Source organism: Pseudorca crassidens, chromosome 7 (genome assembly GCF_039906515.1).
Source record: "Pseudorca crassidens isolate mPseCra1 chromosome 7, mPseCra1.hap1, whole genome shotgun sequence".
Classification (NCBI taxonomy): Eukaryota; Metazoa; Chordata; class Mammalia; order Artiodactyla; family Delphinidae; genus Pseudorca; species Pseudorca crassidens.
In genome coordinates this window covers 101,435,478-101,462,411 of record NC_090302.1, presented here as the reverse complement: position 1 = coordinate 101,462,411, position 26,934 = coordinate 101,435,478, and the positions used below count along the sequence as shown (strand labels likewise).

The 26,934-nt window shown below is 50.4% G+C and overlaps 1 protein-coding gene across 6 annotated transcripts in view; it reads right to left on the bottom strand.

Annotated features, from left to right (window-relative positions):
• Nucleotides 1-2,682: 2,682 nt before the first annotated feature.
• SLC25A37 (solute carrier family 25 member 37) overlaps nt 2,683-26,934 on the bottom strand; it is a 44,064-nt gene continuing 19,812 nt past the window's right edge. For 2 of the 6 annotated variants that reach the window (XM_067745170.1, XM_067745167.1), the window contains exons 2-4: nt 10,389-10,617; nt 8,305-8,361; nt 2,683-6,439 (exon numbers count right to left, since the gene is read on the bottom strand). In XM_067745170.1, the coding sequence (XP_067601271.1) occupies nt 5,919-6,439; nt 8,305-8,361; nt 10,389-10,611 (801 nt within the window). In that variant the 5' untranslated portion in view covers nt 10,612-10,617 and the 3' untranslated portion in view covers nt 2,683-5,918. Of the gene's footprint in view, nt 6,440-8,304; nt 8,362-9,188; nt 10,314-10,388; nt 10,618-11,425; nt 11,469-22,708; nt 22,777-26,934 lie in introns of those variants that run through there. The other 4 variants (XM_067745168.1, XM_067745169.1, XM_067745171.1 and 1 more) reach the window with 4 other exon arrangements.

The window sequence follows — 26,934 nt, the reverse complement described above, 5'->3', positions numbered from 1 at the left end:
TAAGGGAGTAGCAGGGTAAGGGAGTAGCACAGTAAGGGAGTAATAACGTAAGGAACATGGTAAGCCTCCGGCAGGAGGGGCCAAAGTCTCTTGGGGTTAGGAGAACAGTAGCTGAGATCTGGGAGATCTCCAGCCAGCACCTGAACACCTAGATCTGGAGCTCCGGAGAGAGGTGGGAGCGCTATCTCCCACATCTGGGAATCATCTTTCCAGGGGGGCCAGGTGAAGCTGTGAGGGCAGATCAGCACCAAGAGGGGTAGAGAGCCAGGCGTTCCAAAGGCAAAACCTTCTCAAGCAGCCATCCTTAGGAGGCCCGGAAAGCAACAAAGAAGGTAGTCAGGGTGTGGCCCGAAGAAGGGCGAGGAACCAACACCAAGTGGGGGGGAGGTGGGAGGTGAAGAGGAAGCTCTGGCCAAGAGCTCAGCTCACGTCGAGCACGCCCAGGGAGGAGGGGGACCGAGGGGAGCCCAACGGCTCTAGAGACGAGGCACTTCCTCCACCACCTGCTCCTCCTGCCAGCCAGGTTTTCCTGCCGACGCGGCCACTGCCCTCAGCCAGCCCATCCTCACCTTGCCCTGCAGCCGCGCCCCGCCCCAAGCTCCACTGTACACGCTCATCAGCCACGCTCACGCTGTTCCAGTGTCCCCTGCCTTCCCCTCAGTCACCTCTCTTCTGGGCAACTTCACTGTGACACAAATCGACCATCTCCCGGCCTCCTTGGTATCCCACCTCCACTCCATTCTGTTACATCTGCCAGATGACTCTTCCGAAAGCTGAGCTCCAGTCGTGGAGTCCTCCACTCAGAGACCCTTAATTACTCCCCATTACCCACCGATTCAAGGTCAGATGACGGTCAAAGCTCACCTTTGCAGCTCGGCACCGAGGTTTCTCCTACAAGGCCTTTATGGCTCAACCCAGCTGTTCTCCCGAACTCTTAGGCCATGCATGCATTCTGCCTTAGACCAGAGCCAAGCCTTCATTTCTCTGTAAGCAGTACTAGCCCCCCTCCACCCCTCCCAGGGGCCGTGTCTATCTCTTGGACAACCCTGGGCTTCTTAGATGCTTCTCGGAGGTGTCTGTTGCATTTAGGTCACTCGAGCGGGCAGAAGTGGAGTCTCTCCCCGAAGAGGTGAGAACTGGAACAGAATGGAGCGCTTGGCCCGGGAGGAAAGGGAAGCCCTTCCCTTCATGGATTTTCTGGGCTGGAATTTAAAGAGTGTGGATGGGCTGGAAAGGGCTCCTAAGTGATGAAGATGGTCTCTGTCGTAGGACGAACCAGGAGCTCCAGAACTAGAGGGGACCCCGGGTCGAAGACAAAAAGTGCGGCCAGCATCTCTTTCACTCAGTGAAACTTCAGCGAATATCACACACCAAGCCCCATGCTATGTGCCCATAGTAGTGGACAGGTAAGCTGGCTCTTCAAAAAGAAAGAGCCCGGATTTATAGCACTGGCCCATTTCTGTGGTGTAAACATCCCTACCATTGCTGATTTCAAGCTACCAGCGTGACATTACCGAATTCGAAGCTGGGGAAAAATGTGCCCAGTCAGCTCCGGGGAGCTGGTGCAGGACAAGACGGCACACCAACAGTGGGGACAGAGCTGGGGATTGGATGGACTAGCAAGTGTCTCATGGAGCCTGGTCTAAAGGTTATCAAGTTACTGTTTTACATCCACGGCAGCCTCCACTACCATCTTGGTGGGTCTTGATTTGATGTCTTCCCTTATATTCTTCTATTAGACTGTATGGCCTGAAAGGGTGGGAACACCACTGACACTTGGCTCGTGTCCCCAGGGCGCCAGGCACGGTGCTCTGCTCGCGGGAGGCGCTCTGGACTTGCTGGCAGGTGGACTCCGTGGGGCAGGGAGAGAAATCTGCTGAATGGGTACATACGCACTGGATGCCCTCCAGCCCGGAGTGGAGGCAATCAACAAGCCACAAGGCAGCTTTGAGAAGCACAGTGCTGGCCTTTGGTAAAAGTGCAAAGCAGGAAGTTTACCTAAAGCCTTCTCCACTCTCTGATCAGCACCGCTGCCCACCTCCTGGCACCGCTGCCCATGGCTGGTTCTCAAGCCTGACCTCAACCCTGACTCCCCACCCTCACTAAAGTCTTTGGTGGTTATGCTGAAAGCAGGCGCTCTGACCTCCCAGACTGTGATGAGTCAAGAGCTGTCCCTGGCTTTTCAAAGGGGTCCGAGACCCGCCAGCCCCATTCTCAACTCCAGAATAGGTCTAGTTCCTGGTTTAAGCTGTGCTCTTTAGGAAGTATGGGTGGATTCTGGTCCCCCTCGGGGTCTTCCGTGTAGAGGGACCCTGATTAAGCCTCCATAAAGGGATGAGAGAGGGAAAACAGGCATGAGCGTGCCAGGCACCAGGGCTGGGCATCCCAGGTGCTGGCAGCCTCTCACACTCATGATCCCACAAGGACAGAAGAGCTGCCACCCTCCTCAGCAGAGTGAGCAAAGCCATGGAGGCTCCCAGCCCTGCTCCATCATCTCTCGTGACCATCCCTGGCCACCTGCTTCCATTTTGATAAGAGGGCTGAGGGGCACTTCCCATCGAAGCCATAGATCCTGGTCCTTAATGCACCAGACTGCAGGAGGCACAAGCTCCATGAATTAGGTTCCTTTTCTCCATCCACTTCCCTCTTATTTCAACATCCCCACCAAAGAGCCCACAACACTTCAAAGATCAAGGCTTTATTTTCTGTAGCTCCAGTGTCACAACTGTAGCAGCATATCAGAAATATCCCCACACAGAAACACACATTTCTCCCCTTCTTCCAGGAACTGGTGACAATCAAGAGGCAGAAACCATGATATTTACGACAGGAATTTAAGAAAGGACACTGGCCCACCCTAGCAACATACATCGTGCGTCTCGCAGGTGGGAAGCAGCAGTACATTTGTATTGAACAGGCACAATCATCCTTAAATAAAATTAAATAAAACCTTAATGGCATAACAACGTGTTGCCAGTGCAGCCTTGGGGGGGGGGGGACTTTGGAGGACAGCTCTTGGAACAAGACATCAGCATTTAAAAAAAAAGAAAAGAAAAAGAAACCACACAAAAGGATGCAGGCCAGTATCTAGCGAGTTTCGATCCAAAGTTAAGAAAAAAAAAGTCATGGCTTGAAGATTTATCCCATTTGGAAAAAAATCAATTTTTTAATTCTAAAAAGTAAAACTCAGATGTATGAGGGGTTGGATCACAAATCATGGTCTGGACAGAAGTCACTGTTATTGAGTATTGTACTCAAGTGGCATTGCTGGGCGGCAGATGACGCCCCAATGACACCGAAGACACCAGTGACCAAGTTTGTGCCGTGACTGACTACGTTAGGTTGGTCATCGCCAGGGCTGGGGGATGGGGAGAACATGTTCCTATTTCGTTCTTGGCCAAGTCAAAGTCACAGTCAACTGGGCTGCAGTATGCATGGGGCAGCAAGACAAGCTTTGGAGCTCAGGGTGAGGTGGGGTGCGGTGGTTACCTCCCCCAGAATTCAAGACCACTTCTAGTTGTTTAGCGCTTCACAACTTCCAAAGCTTTTTCAGATACATCGCTCGTTCAGCCTCTGGAAGACCCAGTGGGGAAGGCAGGACAGGTGGCATCACCCCCATTTCCCAGCCGATCCCTACACACTGGGAAAGGAAAGCCAGGACCAGACCTTCCGACTCTGAAATCTGGACTCTATCTCTCCCGACCCAAAGGAGTTCTCCCTGAGAAGTGAGCCATTTCTTTCCTCAATACCATCGAAAAACAAAATCCCATAAGAAATAAGGAATATTTTGCAGCAGTGTGGTGTATCTGAAGTGGACAAAAAGGGGTGGTTGGATAATTATTTTAGAATTCGATCTAGATTTTCTTCCATCTGCAAAATGTAACACTGACGGGGTATATGTTTAGAGATGTCAACACTTCCCCCAGCAGTTTGGTCTCCGTGGGCTTCTGGCATCCCTGAGTGGGGATGCAACTGCAACGGAGCGGGGAAGCTCGCTGCAACTGATTTCCACCGGGGGATGGGGGTGGGCTAACTCCGAGGTGGGACAGGTCAGCAGGCAGGCCCCCCAGCCCCTGCTCATCGGGGCACGTGTGGGAGCTGCCTGACATGGGTTTCTGCTGTCCTGGACCTGCAAACTACTCCCAGAGGCACAGCACACGTTGTTCTGAGATGCGAAAGTCCCAGCACCACCTGAGTTCATCCCAGGAGTCACGGCATCCGAAGGAGCCCGGGTCTGAGCCTCGGTGAGAATGCAAGACATGGACCGTGCCTAAGGCGAAGGGCGAAAGGCGAAGGGCAAAGGGTCAAGGTCAGGACCAGGCCGACCAGAAGGAAAACACACACGTACTTCCTGCTCATTTTGAAAGACAGCTCTAAAGGAAACTGTGAAGCCACTGGGTCTTCCCTCGGAGGGAGGCCTGGGAAGGCTTGGCTGGAGGAAACAGGCTTGCGTTTGCTCTCAGGGATAATCTGGCTCAGATAGGCCATTTCAGGAAACAAGGCATCGTGTTCCCAGCTGGCGTGGATCAAGCAAGGCTATAAAGATGGTTCGAGAGGCGTCCTGACTGAGCACGAGGGCCCGGGTCCCTTGCGCAGCGGGGCTGGGGAGCCTGGCCTGTCCCTGCGCGGTGAGAGGCTCTTAAGGTGGAAATTTGTGATGGGCAGGTGTACAGACAAATGCCGTAGATATGCTTGCTGTGTTTTGTAAAACCCCTAAAACTGCACAGGGAAACACAGGAGATCAGGAGATTTAGTCAAACACACACACAGACAAGGATACCTGAAGTGCCTGGGTTAAAAGACTGTTGGAGAATTAAGTCCTAGGATCAAGGTAGGATTTATCACACATGCCCGCCCAACAAGTGGCCAAGCATTGGCATTTCAAGGGCTTTTAAGTGCTGGCCCCGCGAGGCATACATTCACGTCACCCACAAGGGAAGGAAATGGTTTCAGTAAGTGTAAGACCAGCCACCCTAATTCCACTGGGGCCACTGTGCTCCAGTGTGAGCCGTGCTGCCGCCCAGTACGTGTGCGTGAGGGCGAGCACACAGCAAGAGGAAAAGCCCCAGGGCCAGATCTTTGGTCCTGGAATTTCTAGGAAAAGACCAAGGGAAAAGGCACATGAAGGTGACTGATTGAGTAAGAAAGAAAAAAAAAAAAAAGTAGCTAAAAGTACTATATCATTATTTTGACTTGTTTTTCAACGTACCATTTTCCCCTATGAAAAGAAAATTCAAAATATAAACCTTATATTTATTATTTTACATTCAAGTGGAACTTCCATCTGGGGGGGGCTCAACACAATTTTAGGCCACGTGGAGCAACGTATTACTTTGGTGCCTTTTGACTTAACCCGATGGAAGAATTCAGCTATTTTTTTTAAACAGCTTTATATTCCCAGCTGTAACACTTGCTTGTACACACACACAGGCACACACGCAAATCCCAAAACTTCTACATAGAAAAATAAAGGATAAACATTATCCATCTATGTGCTACTGTGTACTGGAACTTCTATATACATAATTTTTTTTTCCTCTTTAATGTTTTCAGTCACTCCACATTTTCTTCCCTCCTGGGTGATCTACGTACGATTCTAGGGGAGGAGATGCTATACTGAAGCAGAAAGGCTACATCGCTCTCGGGGGCGGGGGGCGGGGGGGGGGAGGAAGAGAAAAAGCACTTTCTCGCTCCCCTGTCAGTCTTTCGACACGTTCTACCACCTGGGATGTCCCTGCGGACGGACGGCCGTCGTGTAAGCGGCTGTCCCGTCCTCTCCTCTCTCTAAGGCGTCAAAGAGCAGATCCTGCCAACACCCTGCCCCAGGAATCTTGGTGTGAGGGCAGGGGAAGGGCAGCAGTCAGGGAAAGTCTTTGCACCATCAAAGATTCTGGCATCACTTCCCACAGCCCGTTCCTTTAGTACGGAGTTCGATTCTCTAGCTTGTGCTTGGTGAGGAAGTACTTGAAGAACTCGTAGACGGACCAGGAGATGGCAGTGGACGGCATCTGGTAGATGACGCGGGCCTGCACGCCCTTGAAGTAGCCCGGCAGGCCGTTGAGCTGGTACACCGTCCGGAAGGCGTTGGCCATGCCCGACAGCCGGCCGCTGACGTTGGCCAGGTTGAGGGCCATGTTCTCCTGAGTGTTGAGGAGGGTTTTACAAACGTCCAGAGGGGTGGTAGCGGCTGCAGCCAGGGCCCCGGCCAGCCCGCCTGAGATGATGTGGGACTGCGGGTTGTAGCCCCGGTACGGGTTGATCTGCTCCTGCAGGAACTCATAGGTGATGAAGTGGATGGACTGGAAGGGAACGTTCATGGTCAGCTGCGTGGTGTAACTCCGGTAGAAGGCCCCCAAGCCCTCCGTCCCCCACACGGTCCGGATGCAGCTGAGGGCCGACCGGTGCGGCGAGTCGTACATCTGCAAGCGCTGCTTCACAACTGTGGGCGGGTCCCGGGTGGTTGGGTTTAGCCCCACCCCAGGTCGGAGTGAGATGGGAAGCCAAGCCATAAAGAGAAACAAGCAAGTTTAGACACATGGGTAACAGGGCACAGAGAGCTAGCACACACCCAGCCCCAGCCCGAGAAACCACCGAGGGCCAGCTCCAGGGCATCCCGTTTAAACACTTGCCTCCGGGATCCAGGGCCAGGAGGTGGCTGTCTCCTGACGTTTCTCCTGCCTGACTCCTGGTTGACGTGGCCCCCAAACCAGGCAGCCACTTCAGACGAGACTCCCCGAGCTGAGCCCCCAGGCCCTAGCTGCCTCGGGCTTCACACACGCTGAGAAAACTAAACCCTGCTCCTGGCTCCTCGGCCCTCTTCCGTCCCAGTACGTCTATTGGACACGTGTCCCGTCTTTTATTCTCAGTGGTCTGTACCTCTGACAGTGTTTTTAGCTTCTGGGTCTCAGTGCTCTTGGAAGAGACACTAGAATGATATCAGCCCAAGCTCAATGGCAAACTCCAGTGAGGACCCTGGCTTTATTAATACAAAAGTAACTGGTGGGTCAAAGGACATGGGCCAAATACTTAGAATTTTAATTGTCCCCACGCATTGCAAGATAAACACGTACAGTGTGCTTTACTTTTAAAGAAATGAAGTCCTTAAAACGATATAATGTCAAGGAGAGGAGGGTGGAGTTGAACCTCATTTTTCTCTCCTTCAAAAAAAGTAGAAATAAAATTCTTGCCTGGTTGACATGGGCTAACTTACTGCTCATTGATATGAATTGCCTTAAACACACAGAAAAAGCAGCCCACCTCCCAATCTGACCCATACATCCCTGAAAGTCAGAACAAGTTTCCTATCTGCTAAGGCATGGGAGGCAGCTGACAGCAAATAAATTGTAACCTTAAACCAGACAAACTTATAATGCAAGATTTAAAATGCTGCACTTTTTAACCTCTGATTCTCCCTTCTGGCAAGGGACCATTTTCAGATAGAGGAGGAAAAGGGAGAGAGTCCTACATCTCACACAGAGAATAACCCAGCTGAAGGTATGCCCAGCACTGGGTCCAAAACCTCCTCACCATTCAGACCCAAGTTGGCTGAGGACGCGAGGATACTGAAAAAGCTGACAGAACTCGTCTGAACAGCTAAGAATTGCTTTATAATGCTCCCAAAATTCCAAAGGAAAAAAAAAAAGAAGGTAACGTGGGAGAAGACAGCTACAACAAAATGGCCAAATATTAATTTATGAAGTAGAGCGATACACACATGGGGGTTCACCATACTCTTCTCCCTACATTTGCCTGTTTGGAATTTTCCATAATAATTTCAAATTTCTTTTAAAAAAGCAAATTGAAGATAAGTCCATAAGCCCTAATGAATGGCCTCTGACAGGTTCCTTCTAAATTCGTCTATGGTTGATAATGGTTAACGAGGGCCCAGTGGGGTGTGTGTGTGTGCACATGTGTACGCATGTGGGCACACACAGGTTTCAGAGTAGTGCAAACACACACAAAAGAATTGGCAGGAGAGCCTGTTAAGCAGATATCCTGTCTCTACCCCCAGAGATTCTGGTTTAGTAGGTCTGGGGTGGAACCTGAGAATCACCATGTTTAACATGCTCCCAGGAGACACTGATGCTACTGGTCTGTGTAGCTCTGTTTAAGCGAACAGGAATCCCAGAGCTCAAATGCTCACGTGCCTTCTCGAAGCCTTTGAGAACATGGTGTGAATTCTCCTGCTTATTCCGACTGGGGACCAGGAGTTCCCTTGCCCGACCTTCTGTCCCCACCCCCCAACTTTGCTCCGGCCCCTCTGCGCATCCCCTACTGCCACTCCCTGGGACCATGAAACATTACCTTCTGCTGGATTCATTACCGCATCGTGGAGCAGGGTGGCCATACTCCCAGCTATCCCTGCAAAACAAACTCCAGAAAATTACCCTCTGGGACCAGGGGTTCTGAGGAAGTTCCTGGAACTCTGGACCTTGCTTTCTAAGAAGCAAAACTCACTACCAACTCCACCCAGGTGAGCACTGACTCTTAAAACCCTAAAGTGATCATGGAAAATACTGGATAAAAATGAGGAAGGTAACACAGGCACCGTTACTCACATTTCAATACTGCAGAACCTCATTTTCCCTAGGAAAAGGCTAGACCTGCCAACACTGGATGCTACCAGAAAACACACTTGGTGGCTTTTTCCACCACAGAGATTTTAATTCTCTCGCATCTCTGGCCTTTGTCTACAGATTAACCCACTCTGCCCTTACGCTGGGGGCAATGGAAGGGGATGATATCATGTATACAGCAGAGACAGGGGTGGGGGCGGGGAGAGAGAAATCTTTAAGAAAATTCCTTAATAAAATCCAGGCATTTTTTAAAGCAAATGGCCAAGGGCAAAGGGCGTCAGGGAGATCTGCATATGGCAGATTTCCAGGGTGAGTCTGCAAAGTGATGACGTGTCTCAGAAATGGCCGAGCCCATCTGAGGGTCTCCTCTGGCCTGGCTTCAAGAACCAGGAACTTCGAAAGCCAGATTCCAGCCTGGAATTTTGCATTTGGCTCTGGGTTTCCTCCCTCTGTGGGTGACACTGCCCAGTAATTAAGATAACTGCTAAAAGGTGGGAAGAATGAGGGACACAGGCTAAGGCTTCACAAATGCATATCTATCCCCCTCCCTCCCTCCCTCCCACACGCTTAGGATCATCCCCAGAAAGGTCAAAACGCGACCAAAGCACACACCACAGTGAAGCAATAACAGTGCTGGGTAGAACTTGACATAAACTGGGCTCCGTTCAAAACCGCCTGCAAGGGGCTCAGAGACCAAGGAGCTAAAAAGGCAGTTTCAGCAAAAGGAGGGCCCTGAGGCCACGAACTTGAGGACAGCATCAAGAGTGCAGATCTTGGTGACTGTCCGGACAAATGCAACTAGGGGCCGATTTTGAAAAAGCAAAACCAATGTCTGCAAACCAGCCAGGTTGGAGTCATTATTACCAGGGTTTGCTGATGGGAGGGATGCTTTCTGGTTCTGAGTAGCACAAAAAAGAGAAGGGGTAGAAAGTTGTTGCCAGTCACATCTACCTCTCTGTTGCTGAAAAATAAATTTGTTAAAGTAAGTTCTCCTTATGCCACTAGCCAGAGTCTCGCTCCAAACCCAAACAGAAACCAACAAAAGCCAAACCCACAGGAGGCGAAAATAACCACTTGGCAGGACCCAGTAAGACAAGCCTATAAAACAGTTGCCTGCGGCCAGCTCAGGCCACCCCCCACCCTCCTGGTTCCCTCAAAACAACAAAAGAAAACGATTTCAGCCCTTGCTTGCAGAGAGATGCAACAGACGGAAGAGAACGGGGGCGAAATTCCCCAATCCCCAGAAGCTTAGGTGGGAAAGGTCCTCTGCGCAGGAGCAAATCCTTTGTCAGCCATAAAACTTCTTGACCTTTTAAAGCTTAGTTAGATCTTGACGTTGTAGAGACCTGTTGGGCCAGTTTTTAAATAGTCTCAAAGAAGCTGTCCAGATAACCTTTTTTTTTTTTTTTTTTTTTTTTGGAATCCAGCATTCAAAAGTTTTGTTTCTATTCAGGGTTGTTTGTTTTTTTGTTTCTTTTTTTCTCCCCTAGATCTGATCATTAATGGCTTTTGAATTTTTTTTTTTTTTTTTAAAAAAAGCAAAAAGGCAAAACCCACTCAACAATGAAACACCTCTGTCACTGATTCTCCCTGGGCTTCAGAGAGCGAAGGAGGGGAATGAAAAAAAGTGCGTGCGCGTGTGTGTGTGCGTGTGTTTGGGTGTGTGTGCACACACATATCTAGAGTCCTCGATTCATGAGCAAGCGTGGCGGAGATGAGGCATCAGGCTGCTGGGTCACAGGGAGGAGAACCCTGGGGAAGGGTCTGTTGAAGGAGAGACCTTTCTAACTCCAGACAAATGCTTGCAAATACCGTTGGCTAGGTGGCTGTTCCCTTGGTGGTGGAAAACGGCATTTAAAGTCCTTTTCATGTTTTCGTAGCAGGCAAAATACAGGGCGTGGGCCGGCCCCGCGCCCATCATCATCACGTTGAGGCCTCGCAAGGGCCTCCAGAAGCCTTCAGTCCGTATGATTTTCTTGAGGGCTCCGTAGACGCTTGTGTAATGGGCCTTGGGATCTGGATTCAAACTCTGCATTCGTGTCTGGGGGAGGGCGAGAGAAGAAAAGAGTGGGGTTAATGAGGCTGGTCAGGAGCAAGAGGAAGACCCAGGGAGAGAGTGAGAAAATAACAGGCCATTTTTATAGATTCACAGGATTTCTGGGTGAAGAAAACTTTTATTCTTCTCCTTTCTGGAGTAATCCCCCACCCCTACACACACACACACACACACACACACACACACACACACACACACACACACACACACACACACACACACACACACACACACACACACACGTTCACATGGATTTCACTATGCCCAGCAAAGGCGGTAAAAATGAGGGGCAGGATTTGGAGTAGGAACACCTGCCCGGCCACTGGGAAGCTGTGTGACTTCTGATGAATCCCTTAACCTCTCTGGGCCTCGGGATTTGGCACCAGCGACCAGTTTCCACGGATCGGGGTGGGGGGGATGGTTTCAGGATGATTCAAGCGCATTACATTTCTTGTGCACTTTATTTCTATTATTATTACATTGTAATATATAATGAAATAATTCTACAACTCACCGTAATGCAGAACCAGTGGGAGCCCTGAGCTTGTTTTCCTGTAACTAGACGGTCCCATCTGGGGGTGATGAGACCGCCTCAGCCCCACCTCAGATCATCAGGCATTAGATTCTCATAAGAAGCGCGCAACCTAGGTCCCTCGCATGTGCAGTTCACACATAGGGGTCGTGCTCCTATGAGAATCTAATGCCGCTGCTTATCTGACAGGAGGCGGAGCTCAGGCAGTGACGCAAGTGATGGGAAGTGGCTGTAAATACAGATGGAGCTTCACTCACTCACCTGCTGCTCACCTCCTGCTGTGTGGCCCAGGGGGTGGGGACCCCTGAAATAGAAGTATCATTATTATCCAGGGGTTCCCACTCCGGTTCTAAAGTCTTCTGTGCCCTCACTTATCTGAGACCTCTGTGTTGTGGAAGCTCCATTCAGCCCCAACCATAAATCTCCCTGGAATCCTCTATCACCCACCCCCTCATCTCCTCTAAATGCATTTTACGTTTCGTCTATACAAGTTAGCACTGAACTAGATGGTCTTGTTCTTAACTTCTTCCTATGTATAGTCTTGCCCCCTGGAGGCAAAGACCAACTTTCCCCATCTCTGTCATCCCCATCACATTCCCCAGGCACTTGAGTAGGTGTGATGGTGAATCTTATATGCCAACAACCCGGCGAGGCCACGGTACCCATGCTGGCTCCAATTATGGCCAAACACTAGTCTACATGTTGCTGTGAATGCATTTTATAGTTGAGATTACCATTTAAAGTCAGTAGACTGTGAGTAAAGCAGATTACCCTCCGTTGTGTGGGTGTACCTCGCCTAATCAGGTGAAGGCCTGAAGAGAAAAGAAACTAATGTCCCCCAAAGAAGAAAGACTTCTGCCTCCAGTCTTTGGTTGTAACATCAACTCTTCCCTGGGTCTCCAGCTGGCCTGGCCTGAAGATTTTGGACTTGCCAGTCTCCACAGTCATGTGAACCAATTTCTCTCTCTCTCTCTCTCTCTCTCTCTCACACACACACACACTCACACACACACACATATACACATTATTGGCTCTGTTTCTCTGAAGAGCCCTGACCAGTACAGTAGATAAGAAATATTTGTGGGTAACTGTACCACACTGGCTCAGTCCTGCAAAAGCAGCATTCCCTCCTCCACTCCCCTCCACCCAACACACAGAGTCTAGAGCAGAGGGTCTCCAAACTTTTGTAGGAATACCCTTTTACCTCTAAACAAAATCATAAAGAAACTAATATATAAAATAAAAGAGCTTCTCTGACTGGAAATGGGACAAAAAGTTCTGTCCCCTCCTCTCACTCCTCAAGGCAGAAATCCCCCCGACCAGGAACCCCAGGGCTCAGAGGAACAGCATGAAAACCAAATTAGTGGTGGTTTTATTTTTTGGCCCTGCGGCGCGGCACACGGAATCTTAGTTCCTTGACCAGGGATCGAACCCATGCCTCCTGAACTGGAAACGTGGAGCCTTAACCACTGGACCACCAGGGAAGTCCCAGGACACCTTTAATGCTTTAAAAAAAAAAAAAAGTAAAGACTACTTCTGACTATAAAATTGGTCTTTAAGTTCAATTTAGCTTTATTAAATACTACTTTCCCCTCTTTTCTTCTACCACAGACTGGTGAAAATGCCCCCTGACTCAGCCAGAGGAAGCCGCCAGACACCTGGGTCCCACATTCCCAGGGGGGGAATGGACAGGGTCAGTGTCCCTGTGCCTTTTTGTTTAAGTGTTTTCTATTCTAACCCGTTTCAAAAGGATTTTAGGCACCTTGATAATAGAGGACACATTATAAGCAAACAAGACCAAAGGAAGAAGTGGGTGAGTGTGCCAACCAGAAGGGTCGCTGACTCATGGCTACAAAACCTGTGCTTTGTTCCTAAGGGCACTGCTGGCCAGAGAAAATAAAGTACACGAAACGCAAAGTGCTCCCTTTGGAAGAGACAAAACTGGTGCTTCAGGGACGGCAGAGGTTCTCTAGCACTACATTCTAATGGATATTTGAAATTGCGCAAGCTTTAGAGCAAATGAAATTTGCTTCATATTTCGCCTGGCTTTCTCTTGTCACTGCCCCCGATAAAAATCAGGAGCCTGATGCAGGAGATGGTACAACCAGGTGGCCGAGAAGGCAAGTTCTGCTCTCAGACAGAACTGATTCCATCACTTACGGTGTGACCCTGGACAAGGCAGGGGTCCTAAGTTTCAGCTTCCTCTTTTGAGAGAAGGAGTGAGAAAATTAAATGTCTGTTACTATCCTTACGGTTAATAACAATAAAGGATTTGTCAAGAGGCTAAGTAATATGGTTCTAGTACCTGGCCTTCCAGACCGTTCTAAGCTCCGTGGAGCAGGGGTTGTGTCTGTCTGAGTCACAGCACATCTCCAATGCCTATTACAGTGTCTAACTCACAGTGGGGGACCAATAAATGTTTGCTGAATGAACGGATACGCAAACACACACACATGCAACTTAGGATACCCACAAGGGTGAAGCCGTACTATGTCCCTTATTCACCTCCCCTAAATATAAGCATGCTTTCCCGTAATGACCTGTCCCTCCCATCACCCTTTATATCTAGAGCTCTCCTTACTGATGAAAAGTTCACATCTGGCTGCATTTCTCAAGCCCAGAGTGTGAGCCTCTGAGCCACAAGAGGACCAGAGGCAGCCTGTCCCTGGGGGCCTAGCTGGGGCCTGTCACTAAGAAGTGGCTCCTGCCAGGCCCATTCCCAGAGGACAGACCCGCCTCGGGGAAGGTCTGCAGCAGCTGCCTGTGCCACCTCCTCCTGGTTTCTGGCCTGGGGTGGCAAGACCAGCCTACGGAGGACAGCCTTCCTCGGTCCCAGCAGCCCCTCGCAAGCAGGGGTGTGGCAGTGCGAGAGAACACACAGGACTGGAGTGAGACCCTGGTTCCTGGCCCTCACTGGCTCTGACAGGGTCAAGTGGCCTTGGTTGTGGCATCTCACCTCTCTGGTCCCCAGTGCCCTCAACCGTAAAGCAAAGGGGAGGATCCAAACAGCGGCTAATTATCAGTCACTTGGGAAATGTCTAAAAATACCTGTCTGGGCACCACCCCAACACATATTGATTTAAAACTTTTTTTAAATTGAAGTATAGCTGATTTACAATGTCATGTTAGTTTCAGGTGTACAGCAAGGTGATTCAGTTCTCTCTCTCTCTCTCTCTCTATATATATATATACACACACACATATATGTATATACGTGTATATATATATATTATTTTTCAGATTCTTTTCCCTTACAGGGAAAAGAATTTTATTTTCCCTATTACAAAATATTGGGTATAGTTCCCTGTGTTTTACAGGAGGTCCCTGTTGGTGATCTATTTTATACATGGTAATGTGCACATGTTACTCCCAAATTCCTAATTTACCCCACCTTTCCCCTTTGGTAACCATAACTTTGCTATGTCTGTGGGTCGATTACTGTCTTGTAAATAAGTTCACTGGTATCTTTTGTTAAAAATTTTTAGATTTCACATATAAGTGATATCATATGATTATTCGTCTTCCTCTGTCTGGCTTAGTTTTTTTTTTAATTCCCCAGATGACCCTGATCCTCACTCACACTTTCGGAGAACTGCTAAATAAAGGCCCCTTCTAGGGCTTCCCTAGTGGCGCCGTGGTCGAGAGTCCGCCTGCCAATGCAGGGGACACGGGTTCGTGCCTGGGTCCGGGAAGATCCCACATGCGCGGAGGGGCTGGGCCCGTGAGCCATGGCCACTGAGCCTGCGCCTCCGGAGCCTGTGCTCCGCAACGGGAGAGGCCACAACAGTGAGAGGCCCGAGTACCGCAAAAAAAAAAAAAAAAATTAAAAAGGCCCCTTCTAGGCCCCAACGCTTTCTAATGACGTTCTTCGCCCGGCCCCCGGCAGTAATCAACACAGCTTTGGTCGCTTGAGGAGCGGTGAGAGCTGTGTGGGAGGGCGGTGTATGTGGAGAGGCGAAGGTAGGGAGTAGTGGGCGCACGGTGGCAGGGCTTTAGAGCCGGCCGAGCCGGCCAAGCCGACATCGCTGGTCTGCACCATCCCCGCTCTGGGACCTCAAGCAGGTTCCTTAATCATGGGGTATGGAAAAATCCCCCAGAGAGCTGTTGGCAGACTGTGAGGTAACCTCAGGAAACGCCTGGCTTGGAGTGCAGTCAACGATCATTGTCCCCGCTCCTACCTGCCCCCTATATATGGGAAGGCACGGCGGGCAGGGGGCGGAGGGCACGGGTGGTCTCTGCCTTACACAGCTGCTCATGTCAGCCGGCTCACGGAGACTTACAAGGGAAATTTGGGGTTGAGTTCTCACCTCCCCCCTCTTTATAGGAGGGGTGAGGCAGTTGGAATAAATAAATTTTGAACCAAAACATATCATCCTATGGAAAAGGACAGCTGGACTTCAGTGGACTTCTCTGTTCTCGGGGAGGTGGGCTACCCAGGTGGGCAGGCCATATTCAATGACCCCCGCCCGGAACAGAAGCAAGTGGCCCATGAGCGCTGAGGACCCAGGAAGCCCCCTCTCAGCCCACGTCAACCACCATGGCCAGGCTTGGGGCCAGCGCCTCCTTGGTCCTGCAGCACCTTCATTTCTCCAATCTGCCTGCAGGGGGCACCCACTCGGGGTCGGGAGCCAGGAGACAAGAGGAAATAAACAAGGAAAGTGTGAAGTAAGAGGAGAATGATACGGACTGTCAGAAAGAGCTCAGAAAAGGGGGCAGGACTGACCCATCTGTACCGTTACGTAAGGTCATGAAAGCATCCTCAGAAGGGAGCCTGAGAGAAGCTGAAGGTGGGCAGGTGAGAGCGAGGCTGCAGGGACCAGGGCTGGAGAGGAGATAATCAATAGAGTCTCTTTTTTTTCTTTTTCTGTGACACTGCCCATAAACTGTACAGCTGAGGGCTGGGCATTTTCTATCTACCTGTGGACTAGAGAAGAAGAAAAAGTTAGGGGTGAGTGGGAACCACCCAAGTGTCCATCGATAGATGAATGGACAAGCAGAATGTGGTCCACCCGCACAGTGGAATATTATTCACCTTAAAAGTGAAGGAAATTCTGACTTGTGCTATGACATGGGTGAACCCTGAGGACATGATGCTAAGTGAAATAAGGCAATCACAGAAAGACACATAGTGTATGATTCCACTTATAAGAGGTCCTAGAGACCTCTAATTCATAGAGACAGAAAGCAGAATGATGGTTGCCAGGAGTTGGGGGGGAGCGGATACGGGGAGTTATTGTTTAAAGGGTAGGATTTGGAGTTTGTAAGATGTAGAGTTCTGAGACTTCCCTGGCGGTCCAGTGGTTAAGACTCTGTGCTTCCATTGCAGGGGGCACAATCCCTGGGCCTCGTCAGGGAACTAAAATCCTGCAAGCCACGCGGCCACAAAAAATTTTTTTAATTAAAAAAAAAAAAAGATGTAGAGTTTTGTGGATGGATGGTGGTGACGGTAGCACAACAGTATGAACATACTTAACGCCACTTAACAGGACATTTAAAAATGGTTAAGATGGTACCTTTGATGTTATGTGTATTTTACCACAATTAAAAAAAAAAGGTGTGAGGGTGGAGAGAAGGAAAAAGAAAATGAATGAAGATGCACAGAGAAAAAGCATAAATTAAAATCAAATAAAATAAAAAAACAAGAAAATGGAGACAGAATTTCACCAACTGCCATTCATATCCTGAGTTTCGGTTCCTACCTAGCTGTCCAGCTCTCCTGTTTATAGTAAATTCCCATTCTTTGCACTTTAATTCTCCCCTCTTGGAAATTCATAATGTACATTAATTAGCACAATAAACTCTGGGAAGTCCTTCAGGAAAGCAGACTGTTGAGCTCTGTTTCAAGGCACTTTTTCAAGGTTTGTCTTTGGCAATTGGAAGCCTCGTCTCACTGAATAATCAGTCACATCTTGCAGAACTCACTTGAGAAGACACAGCGGCAGCCAGTGGCACGGACCCTGGAAGCAGGAAGTGCAGAGATCAGCTCTAGGAGTCAGAGGGACCCCCGGAGCAGCCCCTGCAGAGCATGGGCTGCAGGGAACAGCCTGGAAGACTAGGCCTGGTGGGGGGCCGTGCGAGGGACAAATGAGCGGGACAAGCCCCGTGTGGCACGTGACGGAGCCTTTTACTCCACATCAACTCGCATAACTGCCGTTGCTCTCAAAGGGACGGGATGGAGGATAGTGCATGGGCCCCAAGAGCAGGAGACCTGGGTCTCTGGCCTGGTTCTGCCACTCACTGCCTCACCTAAGCAATACCCCCCTACCCCCCCCCCACCCCCCTCCCCCAGCTTAGAACAGTAATTCTACAGGAGGGATCCAAATTTTAAACCAATTCCATCAAGACCGGAATGGAGGGGTCAAGCCCCTTCCTCAAATTCTCCCCTAAGAAGACAAAACAGGACAAGCCTACCTTGTAGGTCTGTACTCTCTCTTTCTTTTTTTTCTTTTTCTTTTTTTTTTAACCACGCCTGCAGTGGAAGCACAGAGTCTCAGCCACTAGACCACCAGGGAAGTCCTGGCCTGTTCTCGCACTGAGAGGGCAGGGAGGGAGTGGAAAATGTGTGTTCCGCCCCAGGTAAGCTCGAAGGATCGTATAACAGGAGCTGCAAGGGCTGGGCAGAGAGCACATCTAGCTTATTAGCACCTGCCTTTTCTGCTGGGAAACTGGAGCCCAGAATGGAAAAGGGACTTGCCCAAGGGCACATGGATAAGCAGTCACGGATCTGGGCCCACCAGAAAGAAGAGGGCAAGCTGAGTCTGGCAGGGAGTTCTCGGACCTCCCCAGGGATCCTGCAGAGGCCAAGCCAGCCTGGCCCCAGCCGCTGTGGCGTCACTTGGCCACTGTCCTCCCACCTGACCTGGACACGGCTGGGGATTCCCAATCTTTCTTTCCGAATTTCTCAAAAATAAAAACCAAGCAATAAGATAAAAAAAAAAACTTCCCATGACAAGTGGCACTTTCAAGACCAGAAAAAGATAGTGTGAAATCTATTCATCCATCCATTCAAATGCATTTGCCACGATCCTCCCCTGAGGCAGGTGTGATGGGGAGGGAGACGGGGAGGGGCGTGCATGGGGCTCCCAGTTCAGGGTATGAATGAACAAACATCACATGGGCAGCCACAGCTCCCACAGAGGGAACAAGGCTGCGCTTCAGAAGGTCGCCCAGGAATCTCGGCTCCAGACTTCCTCCCAGAGAAAGGAAATAAGGTTCAAGCACCGAGAAAGCGCTAGGAAAATGCCAAACAATGTGAGCATCTGCCGCCAGGGGCTGCTTCAGAATTAGAAGTCAGGTTGGCGAGTTGAATTCCCTCCCATCTGCCAACTGCTTCCAAGTAGCACTGACATCACTAAGTCGAACCACAGTAAAACGCCTACGCTGGACGGCAGGGCCTGCCCCCAGCCCCCTCCCTATTTTCCAAGCCCCACAGCCACGCACCCATGGGTGCAAGGCCTCCCTGGCAGCGCGTTTCCACCCGCAGCCCAGCCCTGACACTGTGTGCAGCTGCACTGGGGTCTGTCTGCTGCTCACGCTACAGCTCCCGTGCACAGCCGCCCAGAGGAGAGACGGCCGCCCAAGAACCGGTTCACACGCGGTCCAGGAGGGAGAGGCTTTTTCTGGCACAGTGCTTTGTGGGGAAAGGACTGCCTTCCGGAGCAAAGCCACAGACCTCATCGAGGGCTTGGAAAGCCCTCATCGCACCTTCCAGAAGCCTCAGGAGGCACATACAACAGACGAAGAAACCCGAACCACATCAAGGGAGCCAACGCACAGTAAACCTTTCAGCGCTCCGAGTTCAAAATGGCCAGCATCTTGACTCAGACAGGACTCACGAACTCATGGTGCTCACGACAGGGGATGGACTCCTGGTGGTGCTTCCAACGATCACGCCCTGGCCCTTTGAAAGCACGCGCGGAAATCATAAAAAATGAGGCATGAGGACAGCATCTAGCATCACCCCCGCACCACATTAACCAGGAACGGAGCAATGCAGAAAATCCTCTAGGGGAACCATGCCGTTCGCGGCACTCTGAGGCACATCAAAGTGTATTCCCAGGTTCAAAATTCCAAATCGTGTCTTTTTACATCTCCCAAGTTGGCAAAAGTATATCCATAAGGAGAATATACTGTGTCTCTGATTTTTAATCAGAAGGAAAATTTAGGAGCCAGCAAGAGAAAATGAGTCCTCAAAAGCAGTCCTTGCCTCTCCCCATCCGCAAAAAAGGGGGGTCTGTTGGGAGAATGGCTGTACATTGGAGCAGGAAGACGGGTGGTGCACGGGAGGACCAGGCCTTTGCATTCTGAAAGCCCCTGTTGAGAACCCCTATATGAAAGCAGCCAAAGGGCCAGCTCTTGGAGAACCAGGCAGAAAAGGTGAACAGAAAAGAGATGAGAGGGGGGCTTCCCTGGTGGCACAGCGGTTGAGAGTCCGCCTGCCGATGCAGGGGACACGGATTCGTGCCCCGGTCCGGGAAGATCCCACATGCCGCGGAGCGGCTGGGCCCGTGAGCCATGGCCGCCAAGCCTGCCTGTCTGGAGCCTGTGCTCCGCAACGGGAGAGGCCACAACAGTGAGAGGCCCGCGTATGGCAAAAAAAAAAAAGAGAGAAAAGAGAAAGAGATGAGAGGGGTGAGACCACACCTCCAGCTAAATCAGGCCTGTGTCAATGTCCCTGCCTCGCCTACAGAAAGCCCCAGACCTCCCAGGGTTTTCAGGTGGCCCCGATGTTGGGGGAGGGTGGGAGGAAGTGGGTTCACACATGGGAGAGCAAACCTTCAAGCCCGCTCTGCCTTTTCACTTATTTCCCACGGGGTCCAATGTTCACAAAAGTCACATTTGCTCTTCTCATCAGACCAGCCACCGTCAGACGTTCCTGATTACCTGCTGCCTCGGTGGTGCTGGGCCTGGACTGCAAAGGATCCCTGCCATCTGTCATTCATGCTCTCCGGATGCAACCCTGAAACCTTCAGGCCCATTAAGGGTGTGCTTAGGGGGCATTGCTATTTCTAGGGACAAAAGGACTAAGTGATGACATCACTTATATGTGGAATCTAAGAAATAGTACAAGTGAATTTATTTGCAAAACAGAAACTGACTCACAGACACAGAAAACAAACTTATGGTTACCAAAGGGGAAAGGGGAAAAGAGGGATAAATAGCAGTATGGGATTAACAGATACACACTACTATATATCAAATAGATAAACAACAAGGACCCACTGTATAGCACAGGGAACTATATTCAATATCTTGTAATAACCTATATAATGGAAAAGAATCTGAAAAAATATATATATATTGCTGTACACCTGAAACTAACACAATATTGTAAATCAACTATACTTCAATTTTTTTTTTTTTTTTTTAAAAGGACTAAGTGAAGAGCTTCCACGATGCAGTCAGTAGAAAACACATATTCCACCAAGACAACCCAAACCAAGTTCCTCAGCCTCCCAGGGAAAAAGCCACAGCACCAAACACCGCTTCTCCTGGGAACAGGCCACAGACCCCAGAGCATATCCAACCCAGAAAGGGTGGCAGAAAAGGGCCATTTGAGCTGCACCTGGAAAGGGGGATGGTATTTCAACTGGCAAGAAATGGAGCTGTCATTACAGTCCCTTCCACACTATTTGCCTTTTTGACTAGGTGCACGTGTGACTCTGACTGAAAAAAAAAGCAAACAGAGCATCGAAAGGAAGAGAATATTCGGGCTGAGGGGGATGTGAATGTGCTGGTGGGTCTGGGAAACGGAGGAGGTTCTGGCTGGAGGGCGTATGTGCAGGGGATGCAGCAGTAAGGTGTGCATGGAGAGGGAGGGCGGCTGAACTCCAGAAGGCTCTGTCTGAATAGGTTGCTAAGGTGTTTGGAATTTACTTTACAGTCAAGTGTTCTCTATGGTTACGCCCCGCACTTGACAAAGCAGCTACAAAGAGCAGCACGGTAAGCAAGAAGGCTGGGATCTCCTGCATCTGGGAGGAGGGACCAGGCCTGTGCAACAGAAGCCCTCCCCATGGGGTCCCATTACGGGCCAGCAGCTGGCTCCCAAGCTGCAAGGTCACTGTAACAGCACAACCACGGAGTCTGCCTTCCCACCCACAGGCAGCAGCTCACAGCCTCCTCGCCTGTGGCTCCAAGGATGCCATTCCCACATTGCTTCATCATAGGAGCCAAACCTGCTCACTCCTCCCCTTCTCTAGAAAATTCTATAGCAGGAGGGAGGGATGAAAGAATCCACCTGGCTCAGGCCCCAGGTACCTAGGACACACTCAGAGTACCTAGTTGGTGGCCCGCCCAAAGGATTAAATGATCTCTGCTCTACAGGTGGGCAAATTCCCAAGATTCCAGGTAACAGGGTTAGAATTTCATGGGTGGGATTGGAGACCTCACTGGGAGACAGAGAGGGCGGGAGAGCACTGGGTGGAGGGGAAGCCTGGACCACTGGTCACTCTGACCCACCTTGCTTGGCTCCAGTAAGACGAGCCAGGGCTGGACTCCTATGTTCAAGTCCCACATCTAGCATGAAGGACTATGTGGCCTTAGGCAAACTGCCTTACTTCTCTGAGCCCCAATGCCAATACCCACAAAATAAATATAATAAATAAATAGGGCTTCCCTGGTGGTGCAGTGGTTGAGAGTCCGCCTGCCGATGCAGGGGACAAGGGTTCGTGCCCCGGTCCGGGAAGATCCCACATGCCGCGGAGCGGCTGGGCCCGTGAGCCATGGCCGCTGAGCCTGCGCGTCCGGAGCCTGTGCTCCGCAACGGGAGAGGCCACAACAGTGAGAGGCCCGCATACCGCAAAATAATAATAATAATAAATATAAATATAATAAAATATTTATAATAATAATGTATTATATATAATAAATAAAATAATTATAGTAAAGTTAGATATCAGCTAACTATCCCCGTTTTACAAACAAGGAAACTGAGGCACAGGGGGATAAGCGACTTGCCCCAAGGTCACAGAGTACAGACAGGACCGGAAGCCACACGGTCTGGCTCCAGGACTGCACCATTAGCCTGCACCAGGCTACAGGACCTCTCATGGAAAGGTAGACTGGAAGGGTCACCTATGACTTCCAGCTTCTCCCTGGTCTCTGATGTGCCCTGCTTCTATGACTGTGCTAAGTCACGCGTACACCACCTCACGTGCCGGACCTTTTAAAGAGGGAGTAGCCCTGATGCGTCAAAGTCACCTAAATCCTTGCTGCTTAAGTCCATGCAGGTCCTGGGGAGGGGGGCGGGGGTGTCTATGTCCAGGTGGTACTTAGAGTCAGTCATGGAGACCCGTCCCCTGGAGGTCACACAGCATCACTGTTTCCCAACTCCGGCTGTCAGCCTGGACACTGGGCTCAAACAGAGCTGGGTAATAGAACCCGGTTCAATACCAACCCACCTCCGTCCTGGAAAGGAGCTCGCCCACCCAGGTGGGCAGGAAGGGCATCCTGACCCACGAACACCCCCGGCACTCTATCAGTTTGCAAAAGCTGAGACTGAATACGCCAATGGTCAGGCTGCTTTCAATGAAGAATTTCACTCACCTGGCCTCCCCGGGGGCCTCCCCTGACTCAGCAGCTTTGTCTATGTCACTGGCTTAAAAACACCCCACCTACAAGTAAGGAAAAGGCGTCAGAGGCAGCACTGGAGAAACACCTCACTCTCCAAAGTGTTCTGTTTTCCTGGCATCTGGGGAAACTCGCTGAAGCATTACAGAACCGCACTGAAGAGCAGGCTTAATACGAGGGTCCACGTGGAAGCGCCCAGGGAACACACGAGGTCCCCCACCCCGGAGCACCAGCGCATCTCCTGCATGCAGGAGAAGCAGAGTCCGGACAGCCCTGCTACCTACTTCAGCCCCCCCAAGCTCCAGCAACATCTGTTTTGTTTTGCATGGGGTGGAGGGGCTCCTCCCTCTGGGCTTCTGTTTGATGTCAGAGTTTTCCCACCCATCCAGCCCTCCCCCAATTCTGCTTGGCTGACGAGGAAACGGTTGGATGACTTGCCCAAGCTCCCAGAGTTAAGTCGCCACTGCACTAAGACTGGACAGCACTCCGACTCCCGGACCCCGCCCACTTGACCATCCTTCAACAGTACTTTGCTAAAAATCCCAATCATGGAATCTCAAAGAAACCTCGTTCGATCACCCACCCACCCAATGCTCAGACCGTTCCTGGGGTTTGAAGTTCATCCATTCACTCCACCATCACATACTGAGCTCCTACAACATGCCAGACGCCATTATTAGGACCTGGGGACACAGAGATGGCCCCGTCCTCAACCACGTCACTATTTTTGAGCTGTACACATTAAGTTACTAAAATTCTCTGCCCTTCAGTTCCCTCATCAGTGAAAACCCCTACCTCACGTGCTTCCTGCGATGAATAACTGAGAAAACACGAGCACATCGACCACCTAGCACCGTAGAGGAGGTAGTAAATGTTAGCATCACTGCAACTTTTTGTAGAAGGGCTCCAGCGAGTATGATCCCTAAACTACCACCTGTGTTAATACAAATGGCTTTGAAATATCATTAAGAACTACCACCAAAACTAGCTTAATCTTGCCTAGAAGGTGAGGGTCTTTTTCCCTGCTTGCTCATAAATGGCTGTTTGGCACAAAGGATCTCATTACAGGTTTGAACGGAATCATTAGACTACAGAATAGGATAGGCCATAAACCACACAACAGAGCTCAGGGTCCTGGAAGGAAGCCACCAGCCACAGGGCACTGGGGACTCCAGGCCACAATTCCTACAATCTCATAATAAAGGGACAGGAATGGAAGCCCTACTCCAATCCCCTCTGACCAGAAAGAGGCTGGACAAACCTGGAGCAGCCCTCCAGTTTCCAGTGGAGTCCAGACCCACGACAGTCAGCTGAACAGGCTCTGGGGCCTCACGTGACGTAAATCCCAGCTCTGCTGCTTCCTCTCTTGCACCTTTGCTCCTTTGCACCTTCCGCGAATTACTGAATCTCTCCCAGATGCTTCCCTACCAGAAGTGTCCAGCTGCTGGTGCTTCTATTAATCCTTTTTATGGGGGTGAGGGGGAGATAAACAGCAAATTCCTAGGAAGATGTCATGTCACTTTTATTCTAATTCCTTCATAAGATGCTCATTTCCTTGGGGAGGATGCCCCCGGGATCCACCCTGGTTGGAAGCAAGGCCCCCGCAATCACTGCATATTTGGACTAGACGACCTGACTGATTGTCAGGACTGCCCAGCAGCCCTTTAGTTCGCTGACCCTCCGAACAGAAGAGAAACTGAGGCCCAGGGAGGTGAGGGATCTGCACAAAACAGCCCCTAAGGGTCTCCATCCCTCCCACCCACCCCGCTTGCACAGTCACCTTTCTCTGCTCCCCATTTCTAAATGAATGGAACCGGCTGCTCACATGATTCCTGATTATGTAACAATCAGGGGAGCTAGAGGTGGGGGAAAATCTAGTGTCAATTTACACTGGTGCAAAGGGTCCAGAGGAAAGCGCTGCAGGAAGTTCACTAAGGGCTCAGGGCAGTTCTGGAGACCTTTACCTGGTGCTTAAGTCCAGGGCTAGGGCCAGGCAGAGCCCTTAAGTGCCAAGGTTCCCTGAAACGGCTGATTGGAACCCACTCCCGTGCAGTCACCACAGTGGTAGTGAAGGCCCTCCCCAGCTCTCAGGGACCCACCACCCTCGGAACTGCAGGGAGGCAGCCAGCTGGGGCCAAACTGAGCTACAGGCCCGGGCACAGGGCGCCCTGCTTGGGGTCTGCTCCCTCTGCCGCGTTCCACCTGTGGGTGTGGGCCGGCTCTCAGGTCCCTCGGATTCTGGGGATAAATCCAAGTGTGTCTCACTTTCCCGAACGGGGGATCTGGGGGATCCCCCCCAAGACGTGCAACTAAACGTGAGCATGACAGAACAGAGAGAGCCCTGTTCCAAGCGTCACAAGACCTCAACTCCCATCCAGCCTGGCTACCAAATCCCTGAGGAACTCCTAGCAATCGGTTCGCCTAGCTGGGCATCAACATGAATTTCCACCAGCGGGTAAACCGAGAGGTGGAAGATTTCCTGCGTTTTGTTCACCCATCTATTACAATTGCAAATATTTGTCCAATGGATAAATGGAGTTAATAGATTATCTCTAAGGAGGTCCTTTTTGGCCTCTAACATTCTAAATCTATAAAGCCAATAAAGAGTCTTTTAAAAAACAAAACGTGTGGGAGGGGAGTGTTTTATCTGGGGGGGGGGGAGGTAAATCTACATTACTAAACCTTAGGACTACCCGCAGCTTAAAAACACCTGTATTAAAAAAAAAAAAAAAGGATTCCAGCAGAGGTTAGAACCCTTGTGTGTAGCTGGTGTGCGTGTAAAATGGTGCAGCCCCTACGGAAAACAGTATGGAAGTTCCAAAAAAAATTTTAAATAGAATCATTACACGATCCAGCAATCCCACTGCTGGGTATACATCCAAAAGAATTGAAAGCAGAGTCCCAAAGAGATATCTGTACATCCACGTTCACAGCAGCATTCGTCACAATAGCCAAGGGGTGGAAGCAACCCAAGTGTCCATCCACAGATGAATGAATAAACAAAAGGTGCCATTATCCATGCAACGGAATATTATTCAGCCTCAACAAGGACGGAAATTCTGACACATGCCACAACACGGACGAACCTTGAAGACATCAAGCTAAGTGAAATAAGCCGATCACAAAAAGACAAATACTGGGGGCTTCCCTGGTGGCTCAGTGGTTGAGAGTCCGCCTGCCGATGCAGGGGACGCGGGTTCGTGCCCCGGTCCGGGAAGATCCCACATGCCGCCGAGCGGCTGGGCCCGTGCGCCATGGCCGCTGAGCCTGCGCGTCCGGAGCCTGTGCTCCGCAACGGGAGAGGCCACAACGGTGAGAGGCCCGCGTACCGCAAAAAAAAAAAAAAAAAAAAGACAAATACTGTATGATTCCACTTACATGAGGTAACTGAAATAGTCAAATGCAAAGTGACGGAAAGTAGAATGGTGGTTGCTAGGGGACTGGGGACAATGGGGAGATGCTGTTTAATGGGGACAGAGTTTCAGTTTGCAAAGATGAGAAAAGTTCTGGAGATGGATGGTGGTGACGGTTGTATTATACAATAAATGTCGATATACCACACTACTGAACTGTACTCTGAAAAAAGGGTAAGATGGCGAGTTTTATGTTATGTGTATTTTAACCACAATTCTTAAACAATCCTCAATCTAATCGACAGCTCACTCCGTATGCATTTCTGAAATCACAGTCTGAAATCCTGTCACAATCCAATGGTTCCCTGAGGTTTCTTTGCACAGCTGGGAGAGCAATTTTTGTTTTTCTTGTCTGTTTTTGGCGAAGGCGACCAGAGGCTCAAATGCAGAGCATAATCGCCTGGACACAGCAACATCCCTGGCTCCAAGGCCTGCCTTGGAAGGAAGTACCTGGAAGTTCAGCCCAGGGGCTCTTGGACGGAAGGCAAAGCTTTGACGTAAGGCAGAAAGGCTTAAGATGCAGAGCTGGGATGCTCGCCCTTTTCCACATGCTGGCCCCCGGCCCCAGTGATGCAGTGTGTCCCTGTCTAATACACCCTTGGCCTGTGTCAGCCCAAAAGATATCATGCCAGGAAGATATCATACCCCACCTGCTCAGGCATGGAGGTAGCTGTCAAAAACCAGCCAAACGTTTGTATGTGAGAGACTGGGTGATGATGCCGGTGTTTCCAAGGCCCTACCTTGCCATCAGAGCCAGGGAGCTGTGGGTGACAGCCCTCCTGGATCCAC